The 20,113-nt window shown below is 46.3% G+C and overlaps 5 protein-coding genes across 6 annotated transcripts in view; 3 read left to right on the top strand and 2 right to left on the bottom strand.

The window, feature by feature from the left end:
- Positions 1-7,872, top strand: part of LOC126863895 (syntaxin-1A) — a 36,146-nt gene extending 28,274 nt beyond the window's left edge. The window contains exon 9 of the mRNA XM_050614598.1: positions 7,011-7,872. Coding sequence (XP_050470555.1) covers positions 7,011-7,124 — 114 coding nt within the window. The 3' untranslated portion in view covers positions 7,125-7,872. The remainder of the gene's footprint in view (positions 1-7,010) is intronic.
- A 703-nt stretch (positions 7,873-8,575) lies between these two features.
- On the top strand, positions 8,576-10,972 carry LOC126863908 (orcokinin peptides-like). The gene is made up of 4 exons (XM_050614630.1): positions 8,576-8,796; positions 9,423-9,501; positions 10,542-10,692; positions 10,758-10,972. Exons 1-4 carry the CDS (start codon positions 8,725-8,727, stop codon positions 10,969-10,971), a joined length of 516 nt encoding a protein of 171 aa, XP_050470587.1. The 5' UTR covers positions 8,576-8,724; the 3' UTR covers position 10,972.
- Positions 10,973-11,108: 136 nt separating this feature from the next.
- On the bottom strand, positions 11,109-11,709 carry LOC126863701 (uncharacterized; the record flags this gene model as incomplete). The annotated part of the gene is made up of 2 exons (XM_050614112.1): positions 11,109-11,438; positions 11,536-11,709. Coding segments are annotated over 2 exons (492 nt in total), but the record flags the coding sequence as incomplete, so codon positions are not given.
- Positions 11,708-16,476, top strand: LOC126863898 (cyclin-dependent kinase 5). The gene is made up of 7 exons (XM_050614606.1): positions 11,708-14,367; positions 14,569-14,657; positions 14,766-14,959; positions 15,054-15,141; positions 15,218-15,389; positions 15,448-15,659; positions 15,737-16,476. The coding sequence occupies exons 1-7, from the start codon at positions 14,331-14,333 to the stop codon at positions 15,842-15,844; spliced, it is 900 nt and encodes a 299-aa protein (XP_050470563.1). The 5' UTR covers positions 11,708-14,330; the 3' UTR covers positions 15,845-16,476.
- Positions 16,404-18,847, bottom strand: LOC126863867 (T-cell immunomodulatory protein). Of its 2 annotated transcripts, none has more exons than XM_050614524.1 (3): positions 18,552-18,847; positions 16,877-18,411; positions 16,404-16,766 (listed from the first exon to the last, which is right to left on the bottom strand). In XM_050614524.1, exons 2-3 carry the CDS (start codon positions 18,392-18,394, stop codon positions 16,503-16,505), a joined length of 1,782 nt encoding a protein of 593 aa, XP_050470481.1. In that variant the 5' UTR covers positions 18,395-18,411; positions 18,552-18,847; the 3' UTR covers positions 16,404-16,502. The 2 variants fall into 2 exon arrangements, with proteins under 2 accessions (XP_050470481.1, XP_050470482.1); XM_050614525.1 differs by having other exon boundaries at positions 16,877-18,416; positions 18,727-18,845.
- Between the last annotated feature and the right edge of the window lie 1,266 nt (positions 18,848-20,113).

Raw genomic sequence — 20,113 nt, 5'->3', positions numbered from 1 at the left:
ATCGAATATCTCTGCTACTTTATTCTCTTAATATTTTCAATTTTCTTCGACTTCTTCGTTATCTCTTTACAACTGATTTGTTACGCTAATGAGAGTTGGAAAGGATTTGATGTTTCAAGGATCTTAAACGATTCAGCGTTTTCCAATTCGATTTGCAAGTATGAAACTTTTTGCATAATAATTTGCGTAATCGTGCCATTTTAAAGTAATTTGATCGCGTAGCTTTACCGATGTACATGAAACGATTCTTCTCACAGGAGATGACGATTAAAAGCTTACAAATGCTCGTGGTGCGACGCAGCGTTTTGCTGTTCGTTTTCGAATCGTCACTCGAAAGACGAGGCGTTTTGCTCGAGGCAAGTTATATCAAGCGCAAAGAGCAGGAGTTGCTTCGATACGTTCGGCTAGCAGCTATTAACGTTACCAAACCTTCCTGTTTCCGGTAATTCTATTAATTACTCGATTATACGTGGCGTTCCATGCAACGAGTAGTTTGCGACTACTCCGTTACGGCCGCGACAAAGATCCGTTCACCAAGGCACAGTCTAAAATTAGTTGTCACCCGTTCTCGCGTTGCGTTGTAAAGGTCGGCTAGCGGTTTTCCGCGCAGCCGGAACGCGACCAAACAAATGTTCTCCCATGGTGTTCTGGTCGTCTCGACGTTTCAACGACAACAACGAGTCGGTTTTTAGCTGAAACTTTGAGCCACAGTAATAAAAGTTGATGTCAGGCGCCTGACAACGACGACAAAAGTCATTCTCCAGGGAGCGAGTCTAGTTTATTCGTTTTCCCATTGACCGCAGTAATTTCTTCTCGGTCAGACTCGCGCGATCCCGCGGGAGCAGTCGCCCGACAACGACGACCAACGCGACTCCGGAATAAAATCGAGAGCCTAAACGAAGACCCGTCGTTCGATCGGTGTATCATCGGTGCGAAAAGGGCTGCTAGGAGATAAGACAACGATATCGAGCAGAAGGTGTCGAGTAGCTGTCCATCGCGCTATCGTCAAAAAACGGAGTGCTCTTTAGTCGAAAGCTGTCTCTATCGAACGAGGGTTGGGGAAACGATCGAGAGACACGAGGATAAAGTTAAACGCATGAATCAATTGCCATGCAAACAACGTCTCGAGTGACCATATAGGCTAAAGTGTTCCTACCTTCTCTTATCCTTTATCGTCGACCCTTTTTATTTTTCTTTTCTTTTTTCTCTCTCGAGGAGGGGAAATGCTATTACGCGTAACTCGGTAACTGACTATGTGGGGCTCGGCGGATGGAGTCGCCATACCCACTAAAAACACCTCTCCTCTATTCGCTCCTCTTATAGTACAGGAACCAACCCCGGAACCGCCTTTCGATATTACTTCAGGGTTGGCCTTAGTGCGTATCCCTCGATAGTTCTTCTTTCTGTCTTCTCAATTCAATTTACTAGCTTCTCTTCTCCTGCTCTCCACAATTCTCTCTTGCACTTGTCTCTCTTGCATAACTTTCCTGGAAAACGCTTGGAACCTAGTCCAATTTCGTCCTGTTTCCTGGTTACTGGCTTTATCAAATTTTCCACCGTAAGTGGCATGCCAACGTAGCTTTCAAAATTCAGTCCTCTCGTAAATCTCCACCTAGGACAGTGGAACAACGCATGCTCCGCATCGTGAGCATCGGTGCATGGTCCAATGATCGATGTACGTTTTGTACTTTTTAAAAGTATGTAGGAAGTGTTGGTGTTGCCAGGTGAAAAAGAATTCGCGTTTCGTCCCGGGACTACCGGTGGACTTGTCATTAAGGCTATGCCCGGTAGTCCCTGCCTGAGACGTAGAGGGAGTCTCGCTAGGTGCGGTATTTGTATCGTGATACCGTATATTCGACCGCTAGCGAGACAGACAGGCTCGTTGTCGTCGTGGTAGCCCTCTGGCGTTGGCGGTTGGTACTCGCGAATCGCCCGGGAGGTATTACGACCGCGATGATGCGATCTGTCGGCGTTCTGTTGGTACCGATCCGCCACAACTACAAGCATCTATCGTCGGCCCTAAAACGAAAAAAGCTAAAAAAGAGAAAGCGCTATCCTCGCTTCTTTTTTCCTTCGCTTTCTTTTTTTCTTACGTTATCGTCGCTGTCCATAGAAGACGAAACGCAGTTAAAGCGTAACTCGTAAAGATAACGGCGACGACGACGATACGATCGGACTACTTTCGACATTTTAGGATACTCGAAGCTTACTGGAACGAAAAGGACGAGAATGGAAGGCGAAACGAATCGAGAAGCGAGGACGATCAATCTCGTTTAGCGTCCGAAATTGGATAGAAACGACCAAAAGCGCGTTTAGATGCCAGTTGCGATTTAGGAATTTCGGGAGCGATGTTGCATCCGGTGTTCGGTACTCGCAGCACTGGAACGCGTATCCGCAGGAAAGAGAAGTGCAATGGAATGGAATTGGATCGAAAGATGGGAAATGGTCGCGACGCGATCGCCAATTTCGGCATTTGCCAAGGGGAGCTCGAATAATAAGCCTCTGCGGGATCTCGTAACTCGTATCGCGACTGGCAGGAACCGTTCGACCACGACGAGTCGACGAACGAGACGAATCGATTCGTCGAAAACTCGAAGATCGTCGTTGCGTTTGGCGCGTGGTATACAGAGAAAGATACTGTTAGATAGATGATACATTTACGCTGTACATGTGAACGTGTGTGCAAGCAGCAGAGGGCGTTCAGGTCTGAGTTGGGACAAAAGGCGCTTGGAAGCCGTTAGAAGAATCTGGAGGAGTCGGTTGACAACAAGCGTGCGTGCAAGAAGGTTATCGACGTCTTCGGAGTGTAATATATGTCGGAGATGAAAGGAAACCGGAGTCTCTCCTTTGAAATTTTGGGAAAATCCTCTAATACCTTAGCCTAGATTCTATCATAACCGTAATTAATCAATTGTTGTCGTTCACTCTGATTGTAATTTTTTTACGATTTAAAGTGTTTATCGAGCCCAAGAATACAGTTTTAGGTACATATTCACAACAAACGGTGAATTTTTTTGTAATGATATGTTAGGCAAAGGTACCGATACGCGGCGGTACGACGTAGCTATGCTGTATCATGTGTCGGCGTTTTACATTTTTCGTTGTATAATACAATTTTCGGGTTTAAACCGCTGGGGAGCGGAGCTTTTCTATGTATTTTTTTTTTATTTTTTTTCTGTCCTGAAAACTTGGTCGCAAAACAGGACGCTTCGGTAGTCTGCTTTTTGGGTGCTGTGTAACTTTGTGGAGGGGCGGGATGAGAGGGAGGAGGAGGGGGAGGGGAATGTACAAATAGGTTTATTTACAAGTATTTACACTATTTACAGTTTACACCCGTGTTATGCGGTGTCAGAATTGAGTTCTGTCGGTTTAATGTTCTCTCTTATTTTATTATGGGTTCTGTATCCACCAGTATATTTTTGTGCTTTTTCTGTGTTTGTCTTTGGTGTCTTTCCGGGCGAGGGCCATGTTGTACCTCCATCTGGTGTCTGCGGTCTGTCCATTTATGTTTTCTTCGTAGAGTATCGTTTTGATCCCTATTTTTCTTTTTACGTGATAAATTATTGGGATATTGTTTTGCACTCTGATCGTAATTGTTCGAGATTTGCGATAGTGAGATTGGGCTCGAGGCGACACAACTGGTCGCCGAACGTAGCCACGGTCACGGGATGGACGTTTTGCCTGACGGAGGTGTAACCTCTTCTTCTCCGAATGACCACACGTATTCGCCGTGTACGGACGTACGCACACGCGACACGTGTCGGAGCGGAGAGCGTTAAAGCGTCGCGACGTACGATTCCGGTCGGCCCGAAACCGGCGCCCTTCGCGCAGTTTCTCACGCTCCACGGCTTTGATTCTCGTAAAGCGTCAACGGCACGTTGATAATTTAATCGGACGCATCGCAACTCGCCGCGACCGCGTATACATTTACGCACGCACCTGTTGTGGCATTCACGGCCGGCGAGAATTACTTTCCGCACCAGATACGAAGCGAGATCGATCGCGGTTTCCTGCTCTCTTTCCCCTCTGTTTCAACGTTGCGACGCACCGAGAAACGAAATCGAGCCGCTCTAACGCAAGTGCAAGGACGACGATGATCGTCGATCTATCGATCGAGCGACACGTTAGTGTCACGTAAGCTTAAGGGTTGGTTGATGAAATAAAATAGCCGAGTCGTAACGCAATTATTAATTTTGTTTCGATTCGAAGATGGTTGTTTCGTCACAGAGTATCGTGGCGGCACTCGGCGACGATGTTGTAACGTTTTCTTTTTTTCTTTTTTTTTTTATTTATTTGTTGAAATTACAATCAATTCTCGCGTTGAGAATGATGTTGTAACGTCAATTCACATCAGAGAGGAAATAGCAAAATATAGGGACAGATATAGCAAAAGAGTCAAGAAACACCGAAACTCAATCACTGGACTACTTGATACGACGGACCAGATTCGCAGGCTGAAGAGGCACTACCCGCTAGACCTAAACTAGACCTTCAATTAGTTATCTAAATTAAGTAATATTCACTTATTTATAACACTTACTTATAAATTATACTTATCTATAATAAGTATCAACTTATTATAAATAATCAGCCATGTCACTGCGCCACGCCAGAAAAATTACTGAAAATTCTCAACGCGGGAATTGATTGTAATTGTAATAAATAAATAAAAAAAAAAAAGATTCACATCAGAGACCAGGCCACACACCACGGACAGGATGGCACCCAGATGTCTGCACATTCTTGGTGCGCACCCTCAATAATAGTCTTAAGTACCCACCAGGGGTCTTGGCATTTTCATAGTTAAGGTCCTTCGGACCAAGCGAGTATTTCCTGTCTTAGATTTCCCTTCACGTTTATTGTCTACCACGTGTCAGCTTAGAAAGTTGGTTTTCTTCGCATCTGGTACGTTCCGTTAGCAACTTTCTCGCGAGGGCGGCTAAAACCCTTCCCGGTCCACCAACCGTCTTATTATCCAATCGGAGACGGTGTCTACTGCCCTCGCTTCCTTAACCAAAATCGTCATCGACAAATTCGATAGTCCCGTGTCCTTAGACACACCCAGCCCTAGCCTTCCTCAGACACGGTATCGCCAGAAAGACTCTGTATCCTCAGAATAGTCAACGTATCTATACCGGTCTCTACCCTTATAACAGTCGCGTACTCAACGTATCGTTGTAACTAAGTCTTGCATAACGTGATTGGAGTGGATTGTGATTTATGTTAATTCAATGTGCGTTACATTGTGATTGCTGAATTCGTAATAAAGTTTAATTAAAACAAAGTTAATAGTTGTGTTACGACTCAGGTATTTTATTCCATCAATCAACCCTTAAATTTACGCGACATATACGCCGAAACAAAGTGCCTAATCTTTTTTTCGTTTATTCAGAAGAATTGTACAATCGATTCTCGTTGAGAATTATAAGTAAATTATTCTGGCGTGGTACTATATCGTGTATAATAGGCGTTTATCGTGTAGCGGTACTCGACAGCAAACTTTCCAACGGTTTCTGTCCCGTGGCTCGCTACGCGAAGACCCTATCCTTTGGACAAGACGATTGCCAGATGCCGATACATTCTTACGGAATATTTTCAGCTAGCCTAAGGACCCGCTATAAATCTCAGGATTTATTTGCCAACGAAGAAAAGAATCTGTTTGATTTCGAACCAAAAGATTCGTTCTGCCCCGAGCTGCGAAGTGCGGAAGGTTAAGCGAAGCAAAAACAATTAGAGAAACGCGTTATTGACTCTTGATAGTTCAGCGTTAATCGTTATTTGTTATTTAACCGTTGTTAATCGTTAATCGTTGTATTTTCGACGTATCGCGGGGAGACGCGATCGCGAGGAAGCGCGTCAACGGGAGTCGTAAATTCCCGTTACGATTATAAGAATCGACGCCACGAGCAGATCGATCCCCTTATTTCTTGTGGGGTAATAGGAATAATTGACGTGGTATAAAATTGCTATTAACAGGGTTATAAAATTTATATTTCCAACACTTAATACGCCAAAGTGTTACGTCGCGTGAAATGGTCCGTGCGACGTTCTTCAGTGTCTGACCGTCAAGGCCCAAGCTCTATTCTTTTCTTTTTTTTTTTTATTTATTTATTTAAATTTTACAATTTGTCCAGTAGGACATTTGGTAAAATATTATAGCGATATACTAATATAACATGTGGGTGGCTACTCCCAGCGGGGTACCATCGTCGTGTTTGTTAGGTTATGTCCTTTGTGAGATATCTGTTGGGTGTTTCCTTTTTAATCTTCTTTTTATGTTTGATGCGCCGACCGTTTCCGCTGCCAGCCGGTTTCGGTGCGTTGCTGTTCTTTCTCTGTACCTTCTTCTGTACATCTGTTAATCTCCTTAAATAGAAAAATATAGCGACAGATATAGCAAAAGAGTCAAGAAACACCGAAACCTCCTAATCACTGGACCACTCGATACGACGGACCAGATTCGCAGGCTGAAGAGGCACTACCCGCTAGACCTAAACGCTAGATTCAATTAGTTATCTAAATTAAGTAATATTCACTTATTTATAAGACTTACTTATAAATTATACTTATCTATAATAAGTATCAACTTATTATAAATAATCAGCCATGTCACTGCGCCACGCCAGAAAAATTACTGAAAATTCTCAACGCGAGAATTGATTGTAATTTTAATAAATAAATAAAAAAAAAAATCTCCTCCTTGACCGTTGGTATTCCCAGATCTTTCCGAATGTCCTCGTTTCTAACGTACCATCGCGCGTTTACTTATTGTTCTGAGCATTTTAGATCGCGTTGCCTCTATTTTGGTTATATGGCCCATTGCTGCTGTTCCCCATAGTGGTATTCCGTATGTCCAGATTGGTTTTATGACCATTTTATATATTTTTAGTTTGTTTTCTATACCTACTTTGGATTTTCCACTTGTTAGCCAGTACATTTGTCTCCTTGCCATCTGTATTTTGTCTATTGTTGCTTTAATATGCTGTTTCCATGTGAATCGTGTATCTAAGCGGACCCGTGAGGTGTCGACGAAGAAGAGACGCGCCGAAGCCAATTTTCGCCCTCGGAGTTGGGCCCCTTTGGGGCACTGGATGGTCGAAGCACACGAGGCAAGCCTCCCTTGAATATCGATAAGGAGAGACAGCGTCAGGGCCAATGGACCCCCCTAACGCCAATTCAATAGTCAGAAAGTATTAGGACTGGCTAGAACAAAAGAACGCAAGGGAAGGGGTGCAACTGAAGTTAATTCGTACGAGGTTCCTGGAGCACCCCTGTCATACGCGTTGGATGGTCATCGTGGAGTTTCAGTCGCTAGGAGTCCGACACTGCTCCGCTGTTACGCGATTATTGCGACAGCGGAGTGTCCATGAGGATTTTACCACGTAAAAAAAAAAAGAAAAAAAAGGGTAGAAAATACCAGATTACACGGAAACCACAAAACGCGCGATAACTTCTCCGATAATAATCATTCGTATCTCGATAATCGGAAATCGATCATCGTTAATTGAAACACGTCGAAAAAGCTTTACGCTCATCTAAATTTCATGGCAACGTGTATCGCTAATGTCATATTTTTGTTATACGTTGATATACGTTCGTTTACGTTGATTACATCTAACCAAAGTGTATTAGCCAAGTGTATGAATAAATAAATAAATAAATAAATGAATAACTAATAATCGGTGTCATTGCTGCTACAGATACAGCGGGACAGAGGACAGATAGACAGACGTCGCTTTGACAATATCTTTTTGCATATTCGGCTGATTCTGCCTGGGAATTTGTTCGCTTGAGAATCGCAGAAATCGAGAGACTCGAAGCGGGAACATAAATAGAACGAGTGACAGTCGATAGAAGAATTTCTCTTCCTTTCTTCCTTTTTTTTTTTTTTTTTTTTTGGAAGAATTTTACGATCAATTCTCATTGAGAATTCTAAGTAAATTATTCTGGCGTGGTGCTACGTCGTGTTTAATAAGCGTTCATCGTGCGTTTGATTCTAGTTGCGCGGAACGACGTAGCGATCTCTTGTTCCGCTGCTTCTCCGATGCGACGCCTACGGTGAATGTCAAGCGTCGATATTTCTGCCACTCGAGTTACGAAAAGCTGCGAAACCAACGACGCCGTTAACGGATGATACAGGCTCGGGGGAGCAACTAAACGACGAGTCGTATATTTGCAGGTTCACGCAGCTCGCTACTCGTAAAGATCCACTGTAAGCTGTATGAAAATCTGTTTTTTACGGCTTTAGCACAACCAGGCGGAAAAATACGTGCATAGATGGAACACTTTCCGGACAGATGGTGACGCGATGCTACGATAACGCAGGCTAATTTTTCGCACGCTGAAACTCGCTTTCGAAACGTTTGAAATCGGTGGGTGGGTGGGTGGTGGAAAGTCGATTCGATGGGCCGTGACGACTCGTCGACGAATGACGATGGCTCGGGACGAGGACAGGAGGCGCGAAGGGTCGCGCGTAACGGATAATGGATTTCGGCGGCGCGTGCGACGGTTCGGCGCGTGCGTTCTCCAGGAGCGTTTCACCCCCCGGTCCGTGCACTCGACGCGCTTACACCCTATATATTTCGAGCAAAGACGAGATGAACCGGTACACGGCACGCGATTTTTGCGGAAGAAACACTCGCGGACTCGCATCGCAACTTCGACTATCACCGACAGTACCACGTTCGCACCTCCCATAGAAGCCACCGCGGTGCCAAATCGACAATGACGCGCCACTGTTCTTTCGTTCTCTCGATTCTGGCTCTCTCGATCGCCGGTTGCGTATTGGCCGTCCAGGTAACTTCTTTCTTACTATTCTCTCTCTCTCTCTCTGGCTTGCCATTTCGTCGGTCATAACGTCGTTCCTCCAGTTCGAAGAAGCTAGGCAAGTCGGAGTTTCGATCGTTCGCAGAATTTCGAGTCACGCGATCGGAAACAGCTCGCGATAGCTTGCGCCACTTTCCGTCGCATCGTTCGCTACTGGATCGTAAAAGCGGCGCGCCAACGAATCGACGAGATCGGTACACAAGCGTCGTTGAGCGTCCAGCATTCCGCAAGATAGTCACGGACCAACGAAACGTAAATTCAACGAAGAAAAGTTTCGCGAATACGTGGAACGCAACGATCGTCGTTGCGTTGGCCGGGAAGGCAACGGGGAAAAACTAGCGGCGGTTTCTCCGTTGATTCGGCGATGCGTCGTACGGCTAAAGAAGGACGTAGAGTAGACGGGCACGTTCGTGGCGAACGGTGCGGGCGAAATCACGCGGGAAATCTCGCGGAAGATCTCGCGGTCGGAGAAACTTTCTCGGGGATCGATCTCCGGATACGTCGCGTGACTGTAAATCGAGCGGATGGTCGCGTGAGGAGCGTTCGCGACCAACGAGGCACGATTTCAACGTAATCGAACGACGCGTTGGTTGCAGGCTGAAACGAGCTCCCTGCGAAGAGAGTTTTACGGGCCGAGCAAACCGGAATTCCTCGTCGAGTACCTGGAAGGTCACGGTAAGTGAAAAAAGACTGGTTCCACGTATCTCGTACGCTTGTTTCTCGTATACGCTTCTGTCTGGTCCGCGGAGGAAACCAAGAAATTTCTCTGCCGCTTCGTGTGCGTCGTATCCGCCGTGATTTCTACGCTCGACCGATGGCGAAAAGGCGCGCTTTCGCGTGATCTGGGTGCTGGTGGCGGAGGTTGGTGCATCACGGTGAAGGGAACGAGGTTCGACGAACGATCTCTTACCTGCGATCGACGATCGACGGATTTCAGGTTCGCCGCAGGAGAATGCGGCGCAGGACGAGCGATATCAGTCGGTTCGACCGAGCAACGTCGAACGTCGGTTGTTTAGCAGGGGATCGATCCTTCCAGGAAAAGGTCGGTGGTACGTGCACGAAGGAAAGGCCGAAGACGATCGATTCTCGCGGAACCTGGATCAGATCGGTGGCGGCAACCTGTTGCGCAGGGGACTGGTGGTCGAGCGAGAGGGCTCGTACGACGGCTCCCGTCGCTGGTTGCCATCGCGGAGAAATCTCGATCAAATAGGAGGCGGAAATTTGCTTCGAGAGGCGGACTATCGCGGCGAACGCAACTTGGACAGCATCGGTGGAGGGAATCTCGTTCGCGGGCTGGGCGGCACGGCCGATCATCTTCGTAGGAATTTGGATCAGATCGGCGGAGGAAATTTGGTGCGCAATGTGCCCGACGACGGGTCTCGAGAGCCGGCCGAGACCCGGTAGAGACGACCCGAGTAGCTCCGTGGACGGAGCACCTCGGTAACGCGGACGTCGCATAGACGCGATAAATTTCGTTCTTTGCTCGGCCGCGTTCCCGCGGTCGATTCTGTGTAGCGTGTAGTACTAGAGCAACCATAGTAATAAAGGCTAACGCACGATTATCGCATAGCGCCGCAGAGTCGACTTTTTCTTTTCTCCTTTGTTCTTTTCCACCTCTCGTTCTCGCCTCTTCTCGCCTCCTCGACGTGGTTTCTCGCTTCCGCGCAGCTGTCGAAAATTTCACTAACGCAACGCGTTTCTCCGTTTCGTTCAAGCTGCGAGGAAACAGCGCGACGACCAGGACGACCCAGCGGACGACCGTCCGCGACGCGTTCGTCCGTTCGCGCGGGACACGCAGGCTCGTCTCTCCTTCGGATCGACGAGGTATCTCGCCGACGACTACGCGGACGAGTCGTCGGCTGCCAGGTAAGACGCGTGCCTCGTTGTTGCCTCGCTTCTCCTTTATCGCCTTGTCGTTCGTTTGTTCGCAGCAAATCGATCGCGCTCTCTCCGATCGATAGACAACTGCTCGAGCGGTTCGTCAAGCGAAACATCGACGAGATCGACCGCACGGCATTCGACAATTTCTTCAAGCGAAACCTCGACGAGATAGATCGCGTCGGCTGGAGCGGATTCGTCAAGAGACTCGCAGACGACGTGGTCACCGGCGACGGCAGGACGAACGTGCTGGCACAGCGCGGCTGAAACAAATTCCACGCGTTGGAAAACATCGAACCATCGCTTCCCATTCCCGCCACGATACTCCACCACCTTCTTCTCTTTCTGTTTCTCCGTTTTGCTTCTCGCCATCGAACAACCCTATCGAAACAATCGTCTCGTTCCAGAGAGAAAATTTATTTGGTGTGCCGCGACTCGCCGAGAAGACGAACCTCCGGCATGGTACGGACTCGACTCCGACCGTCGATCGATTTTCGCGCCACGACCGCCCCGGTCTCTCGGTGTCCGCAAGCCGAGAATTTGGACAGAGGATTCCGCGTGGCAGCACCGTCGCCGACTCGTTCCGCCTCTTCGACCCCGTCATTTTCTCCTGCAACTCGTCGATCCTCCGCGCTCTTCCTCTCGGCGGCTGCAACTACCCTCTCGATCTCCGTCGTTACGTCGACGGGCGTCTCCACCTTCGCGTTCTCTCGATTACGATCCATACGTACCAGCTGTGTCCGACGATCGAAACGTCGCGCGATTAGTTTCCGTTTCGCGCTGCTCCGAACGTTTCGGGGCCGACGACGAGCGAAGAAACGACGACCATACCTCGATCACGTTCTCCTCGAGGCCCGTGAACCGTCGTAACACCGCTGCCAGGTTCGCGCTCTGCGTCGTTATCCGACCGGTAACTCGCAGTTCCTTGCCGACGTCCTCCTCGATCTGCGAACGATTTTTCTTTATCTTCGCCCGATTCGCCTTCGTCGTACGGTAAAGCTCCGTTTATCCGAACCTTTTACGATTTACGTAATCGGAGTTCGTATAACGGCGGCTCAACGATTTTTCTCGCCATCTATTACTTTTCGCTCGCGCAATAAGAGCTCGCGATTTCTTTCTATTTGCGATCTTGACACTTTACCGACCGCTGGCGATTCAACAGCATACGCATCTCAGGCGCAGATTCTCCCTAGCGCCGCCTCTGTTTCGGTTTAGACCCTCCGATACCATTCTTTTTGTTCATCGCGAACGGTACGTTTTTCAAATTGGTATAAAACCGTGGCAGCTCACAAAGCAACGCAGCCGACGCAACTGAGCAAGGTACCTTAGTACTAAATAACGAATTACTGCTCGAATAACGAGAAAGATCGTCGGCGACAAAAAGCCGATTAATTGGCTATCGATCGGTAACCATCGGTGACAGAAAACCGGTGAATCGGCCATCGGTCGGTAAAGTGTTAATCCGGATACAGAGAAATTACTCATCCTCCTCGGCTGTTAATTGCTTTACACCGTTCAACGTTATCGTATCTGTACAAGGGTTCTCAGCCGTTAGACGAATAAATAAATAAAGAAATAAAATTTCGCACCGATAAGTAGAATTCGGATAAACCGAGTTCTACCTTGGCGATAGAGTTAAATTGGAAAAGATAGCGATACGTACCTCGTTCATTCCTATGGCCACTCGTTCGCTGATGTAGCGGAGATTGTCGCGTGCCCGTCGAACCTGTCAACACGCGGGGAATGCTAGCGGAAGATTGATACGCGCGATCGATCGTTCATCGACTAAAATACGTTACTATCGTGGTGAATTCTCTCATCTCCGTCATGATCTTGTGCCGCAGTCTCGCAGCCGCTAGAAACTATACGATCGCTGTTACGCGTCTTCTTTCGGCTCCTGCGGCCGATGTTACGAGATAATTCGTTTTGTGGTAGCTTACGCGCTGAAGAACGTAGAACAGAATCGCCATGTTGACGAACATTGGGATCGAGCTGCCGAGCACGTGTTGAACGAGCCGCATCGTCGCGCAACGATCAGACGTGAAACGCCGCGAAAATGTTCCTTTCCCGTGGCATCGTCCTCCACGCGGTACTCTCCTATCGAATTTATACCTCGACGAAACAAAACACGACTTGGCGCTTAGCCGCTGCCAACTTCGTTTCCAACCATCTTGTCTTTCCGTTCCAATACGATTTCCCTCTCTGTTCCGAACTTTGGTGCTGACATTTGGAACACGTGGAATCGCTTGGAATCTGCATACGTAGAGCTTCAAGCATCGAGTGGTGTTAGAAATGATACGAATTCGTCGCCGTATACCGTACGACTGCTATTCCACGCGATTCCAAGTGTTTCCGTTCGCGTTACTATCGATCCTCCGTTTAGAATATCGGAAGATCGCAGTTTCGTGTATGCCGCTTGCGTTTTCTCGATTTTACGAAATCTTATCAGAACGTTCGACACGAGATGTTCGATGGATATATACTCGTCCGAGCGATAATTTAATAAGGATAATTTAATCCTAACTCTTCGTCCACTGGTCGTGTATAGTTTATTTGTTTTTTTTTTTTTTTTTTTGCTTCTTGATTTTGCTGCCTCTAAACGCATTTTTCTATCATATTTTTCCTTCGGAGTTGTTCACGCAGACCCTTGCTTCTGATATTGTCAACATTGTATACTTATCGAAGAACCGATAAAATAAACAATCGATAACAGGCTTGTGGTGACGTTCATGTTCATTACGCTATCCATACTCTTCCTATATTATCTTAAAAACGGAAGAAACGAGGGAAATAATTTTCACGAACGAAGAACGACGAGAGAAATACGAATACGTATTAAGAAATAAGAAAAACGATGATACGAACGAAGACGTTTGTTGTCGTTGCAATCGTTATGGATTCCGCGTAATTCGCGACGTTATCGTTTTGCCATCGGTTTGAAAGTCCAACGACGTACGAACTTTCAAGTAATTGCCTATCCACGTTTTTCCCCTCGTGCGATGCGTTTTATAACGTGCACGCGCGCGGGTATTTATAAATTATACAGCTACGCCTAGTGGTTCTTTAGCGCGGTATGTACGCGTTTGCGTGCCGTTGAAATCGCATCGATCCGTCACTCGAGTTCGTGTCGCGATGTACGTACAACAACGATGCATGCTGCATGTGCATTTGCGTGTATAAACGTTCCCTCTCTCGGCGAACGAGTTTCCACGATAAGCCTATGTTTCGAGCGGTAACGCGCAATTGAGCAGATACTGCGCGTCCGTTATCGCGAAACTCGATTAATTTAATGCACTTGCTCGAATTGACTCGATCTGCTTCGTTCTGTCGGTATACGTATATAGATTCACCGATCGGTCGGGTCGATACGATACGCAGAGTCCTTTCGAGGTTGTCCAAGTCGTGTGCGTGGCGTTCAAAGTCATTCGGAGGTCGTATTCGTTTCACTCGTTGGTTTGAAAGCGGTTTAAAAGTGGCGCGTGGCAAAGATCGGTGCGAACCTGGTGGCGAAACGGCGCGTTAAGAAAGGTTCGTGGCGCCACTTGCAGCAGTGTGTTCGCGCACGACTGTTTCGAGTGCAGCGCTAACCACTCTGTGATTATTCCGCCCGAAGAATCGCCAAAAATATGCAAAAATATGAGAAGCTCGAGAAAATAGGAGAAGGTAAGCAAGCGTCTATCCTTTTTCGACTACCGATTACGTCTGGTTTCTCGTTTGGGATTCCGGTGCTGCGTGCCGAGCCGAGTGCATGTGACGTGTGAATGTGTGGTGTGTGCGTGTTTTTTGACAACTGATCGTAGAACGCGTCGTTCTCGCGATTCGCTAGCGAATACCAACGACATATTCATCTCTGGCGTACTTCAGGTACTTATGGAACCGTTTTCAAAGCCAAGAACCGCGAGACTCACGAAATCGTTGCTTTAAAGAGAGTTCGATTGGACGAAGACGACGAAGTAAGTTTATGGCGCCGACGAGATTCTGTCGCATTCGCGTCACTACAGATTCCCTTCCGATTCGAAACTCGATTTATCGTGACGACCTTTTCCGTTTGTTGCACGCAGGGTGTACCGTCGTCCGCGCTCAGAGAGATATGTCTACTGAAAGAGTTGAAACATAAGAATGTAGTGAGGTTGTACGACGTATTGCACAGCGATAAAAAGTTGACGTTGGTCTTCGAACATTGCGATCAGGACTTGAAAAAGTATTTCGACAGTCTAAACGGAGAAATCGATTTGGACGTGGTCAAATCCTTTCTGTGAGTACCGTTTATGACTCGTTTGTGATTTGCCGGTCGTCGCTATACATAGACCCGCTATCTATGCTGACCGTGTGCTTTCTACGCTTCTCAGCTACCAATTGCTCCGTGGATTGGCATTCTGTCACAGTAGGAACGTATTGCACAGGGACCTTAAACCACAAAATTTGCTGATCAACAAGGTACGTGTGATTTCGTAATTTCCAGAGAAATTGAAAAAACAAATGTTGCTTTATCTTTATCTAAATTTCTATTTAGAACGGCGAATTGAAGTTAGCCGATTTTGGACTGGCGAGAGCTTTTGGAATCCCTGTAAAATGCTACTCAGCGGAAGTCGTTACGTTATGGTACCGTCCACCGGACGTTCTCTTTGGAGCAAAATTATACACAACGTCCATCGATATGTGGAGCGCCGGTTGTATATTTGCTGGTAAGTAGCCTTTTAACAAACAAGAGAGAAAAATACGACGCCGATCTCGACTGCGTAGAACTAGCAAACGCCGGTAGACCACTGTTTCCCGGTTCGGACGTAGACGATCAATTGAAGAGAATATTCAAGATGCTGGGTACGCCGGTCGAGGAAACGTGGCCGGATTTTACCACTCTTCCAGACTACAAGCCATTTCCACTCTATCATCCCGCTCAGGGATTGGCTCAAGTTACTCCGAAACTTAATTCCAGAGGCAGAGACTTATTACAGGTATCTCGTCATATTCGATGTTTCGCGAGAGAAATCGCTGGTCTCAAATTCTCACCAGGAAAACTTGTCCTTTTCAGAAGTTATTGGTATGCAATCCAGCGTTACGGCTGTCAGCGGACGAAGCAATGGTGCATCCCTACTTCAACGATTTAAACCCTGCCATTAAAAACGATCGTTGTCAGTAGTGAATGCCACATGAATTGCCTCGATCTACAGCGTATGTCGCGAGTAGCGTAACGACCAAAATCACGCCGGCAAAGATCGTTTGTTAATATATATATATAATATACAATATATAAAAAGGTATATATATATATTATATATATAATATACAATATATAAAAAAGGTATATATATATATTATATGTATATATATATATAATATAACTAGTATCGTAAGTATATATTTCGCACTCGATGCGTCGGTTATGACGCGAGACGAAGCGACGAGTCCTGTGTTATAATAAGAATGTCCAAGAGAAATCAATAAATTGTCAATTTTATTAGCGACGACGATTTATATTCGAAACGCGCAGAGTGCGTGATATATTTCAGAAACTTACTGTACAAAATATCGCCAAAGATTTCCGTAAACTACATACACACGCGTATTGCTGATCTTATACCGACTTGTATTATGCATCGCGTCTAGTCGCGTGTAGTCGCGTCTAGCCGCGTATGTACGTTCGTTTATTCACTTGCTCACTTATTTTGTAGATGTTTGTATATTTATTAATTTATCGATTCGTTAATTTATCTGTTTATTTACCGATTACGAAATGATTTACAGATATATTAAATACATTTCATAAAGATATCTGACACGGTCTCTTGATCGAACCTTTACATCGCGTCAAAGGGAAATCTGTGCGCTTCTTGAAGCTTCTCGATCTTATCTTCCCTTCGCTCTTTCCAATAAAGAGCGACGATGATAGCGGATATCAAACCGCAGGTGCCCGTCAACGCGGCGGCGCTCAACAAAATTAATTTACTGGGTGTTACTAATAGCTGGGCTTTCCATCGCCAAGGTTCTGCTATCGGATTCGGAATCATTACCATCTGGGAATTGGGTATGATTTGCGGCCACTCCCGAGATTTTCCGCCGACCTGTCGTGAGAAACAAATATCGGTCAGCTCGCGAACAACAACGCGCAAAAGAGAACAAAGAGAACAAAGAAAGAGAAGGACGGGTAAGTGGTTCGCGCGAATATACTTACCCCGATAGTGAGAGCGTCGACGAAGTTTGGTGTTCTACCCAGACCAAAGATCGTGTATGGTAAATTCAAGGAAAAGTGTGCGCTTTGCGGTAGCTGAGCCGCAATCGCGTTACGTGGGCTGCCGTCTTGAGTGGTGGTCCGATATGCTATCGACGGGCCGGGAAGGTTCGTCCCGTAAGTTCTCTTTTTCTTGCCGAGCGAGCCCGGGGAAATTGGATACATGCTATTGTTGCGGCCCGTGAGTACCATCACTTTGACAAAGTTTGCGTCGTAGTCCAAACTGTTTTTGAACGCCGCTGTACGGTAGCTGCTGCTACTTTTGTCCACTTCGACCAAGATCACGTCCAAAATGCCATCTTGATAAAAGTCGTAGAACACCGCCATCGCGGTTTCGTTGCGGAACGGATTTAACGCCTGCCACTTCACTTGAAATTTTCGAGCGAACGTGTTACACGAATCGCACGCAACGTTCTCCAGCAAATAGGATCGTGTCTGTTTGCCGCTAGTCGACGTGAGCGTAGCCAGCAAGTCTGGATATCCGTCCATGTTGAAGTCACCGCCGCGGAGGGTAATGGTGTCGGTGTACCGTTGCCCGTTAGGCTTCACGAAGCCCCACAGTACGTTGTCTCCGTCCCTGAAGTTCACTTTGAGATTATACCATGTGTCGGAGGAGTACATCATGATCGTGCTGTTGGTACACGCGTTATCGAAACAGAGGGGCAAAAGCAAATCCATTTTGCCGGTTAGCTCGACGTCCAGATAGAGCGTTTGTCCGAGGATACCGTTGAAATTCTCTGAAATTCCATAGGGAAATGATATCAGCTTGTGAAATTCGAATCCCTGCTCGACTCCCAGCCAAATTTCAAAACTTTGGTTCGTAGTGACCACCAGATCGGCCAAGAAATCGTTGTTCAGGTCTAGATAAGCGTTCGAATGGGGTTGACTGATCGGTGGCAGTGGTAGCGATAGATCTAACGGTGCCCTCATTGGCACGGATTTCGGAGGTTTTCTACTATCGTCGAATACCCAGAACGTCCTCTTTTTATATTCATCCAAGCCGAACAGATCTATTATCATATCGCCGTTATAGTCGAGAGCCAATGGTTGACCTGTCATCTTTATCAGTGGTTCGTTGGTGCAATTTAACCGACCTTTTCCACCCCACAATACGTATCCGTATGACAATTTGTTTTCTTTGTTGTACGTGATCACCAGCACGTCCATGAATACGTCTCCATCGAAATCTCCTGGTACTACACCGACGATGAGATGACGGAAGGTGCAACTTAGGTCGGAGCTGGGTCTCAAATGAGGCTCCTGCTCGGCAGCAAGAAAGATTTCAACCCTCATACCGTTTTCGCGCAACATAAACACGTCGGTCAATTCGTCGGAATTGAAATCACCGAAAGCGGCTGGCATGCCGTCCAATACGCTTCCGAACACCGCAGGAGTAATGTCGCTGCATCTCACTGCCATCGCAGTCCCTATCACCAGCAAGATTATCGATCGAATCCTCATCGCGTCGTCCACCGGTACTTATCTGGAAACAGATATTTTATTTTCAATTTCAATTTCATTCGTATCGTGTTCGTGGTGTATCGGACCGACGGTAAGATCCTTCGAACACGAATCACCTTTGAAATGTTTTTTCGACGACGCAACGATCGCGTTTGACAAACTAACCTATAAATTGTCCAACCAAGTTAGGTGACCAGGTGACTACTACGCTTAGGAGATCCAGCAATCAGGAAACTTTATTCGCAGCGTGTTGAACAATTGTTATTATGTGAGAAACACGCAAAAGTATTCGCCGAGGACAGTACAGACTACGATCATTCTCTATCACTTACGTTTTAGATAAATTGCAAACGCAAACTGGTTATTGCTCATTCTGTTTTGACAGGTATCGATTCTCGGAAGCGCCATCTCTCGGCCGATAACGCAATGAACGAATAAACTTCTATTTTATCGACCACCGTTGCGGCGAAATACCTGAAAATTTTATTACCTTTCGATTTATGCGTGTACGTATATATGTATATATCGATTTCCCGATTATTATGCATCGATGAAGATACACGATTTCCTTAATCATTCGGTTGAATTCTCTTACGCTAAAATGAATTAAGATCTCGAAGGTGATGTACTCGTTGAGCGATATTTTATTTACCCGTGTGTACACTTTATACGCTCTGCAATTTCGGTAATATGAAAGATATTTCGCGTACGATCTAGAAAGATTGCGCCAGCTTTTGCTGCGCAACGGCCATAAATATTCGTATAAAAATATCAATCGTTTTACAATTGGCTTTATAAAAACTGGGTTCCCAAGAATTTCTATCGCGATTGTCGGTAAGTCGTGCATACACGCGTACTAACTGTACGCAGCCACGAGTATACACAGTTACATAATTTATATGTGTATGTGTGCGTGTGTGTGTGTATATATATGCACACATATATACACACACACACATACACACGCGTGCGTATATACATATAGGCATATACGGATAGCCTAGTGTAAAAAGATAGGTACGAATCGTACGAGGCGTTGCGTGTAATACGTGACCGTAATTTAACAATGTCCTCGCGTACGCAAAATTTCATACGGGCAGTTGGTCGTATTTCCGCTACAACAATGATTTGGATAGTCTACGGGTTACCAAGAAATTAGCGACGTAGTAACCTTGGGGAAAGTCGTCGAAGATACATTTTCAGATAGACGATCACAGAAAAACGCAGGTACTTCAGACTGATCCGCCGCGATCCCTGTTTACGCGATCAGAGGTATCGGCGATACGCTCGCTCCGGAGACGGTCGAGCAAAAAGAGATACGCGATAACGAACGGTAAGTAATTAGAAATTTGAAAAATTTCCACTCGGGAGCGACGTCGTTTCAGAGGTTGAACGTCCCGAGCAGGGGAGCTTTTTTTGTAAACGTCCGCTTGAACGCGAGGGTACGTGGTGTTCGAGTGTCGTCGCGCGTACTACATAACGGGGCTAAGCTCATGCGAATTACGACGAAGTAATTCGATAAAGTATACTCGTATACACCCGTAACAACGCCTGCATGTACGGGGGTAAAAAGGAAGAGAAGCGAAACAAAGGCGTACATGTTTCTTTGGCGTTGGTGTGTCATACGATAATTCTGCACTCACGACTACATCTTAGTGACGATGGCGATAATTACGATATTATTGCTACTACTAACTATAATTATAATAATAATAATAC

The sequence above is a fragment of the Bombus huntii genome, chromosome 3 (genome assembly GCF_024542735.1).
Source record: "Bombus huntii isolate Logan2020A chromosome 3, iyBomHunt1.1, whole genome shotgun sequence".
NCBI lineage: Eukaryota > Metazoa > Arthropoda > Insecta > Hymenoptera > Apidae > Bombus > Bombus huntii.
The sequence above is the reverse complement of the archived record's forward strand: the minus strand, read 5'-3'. Positions and strand labels throughout refer to the sequence as shown.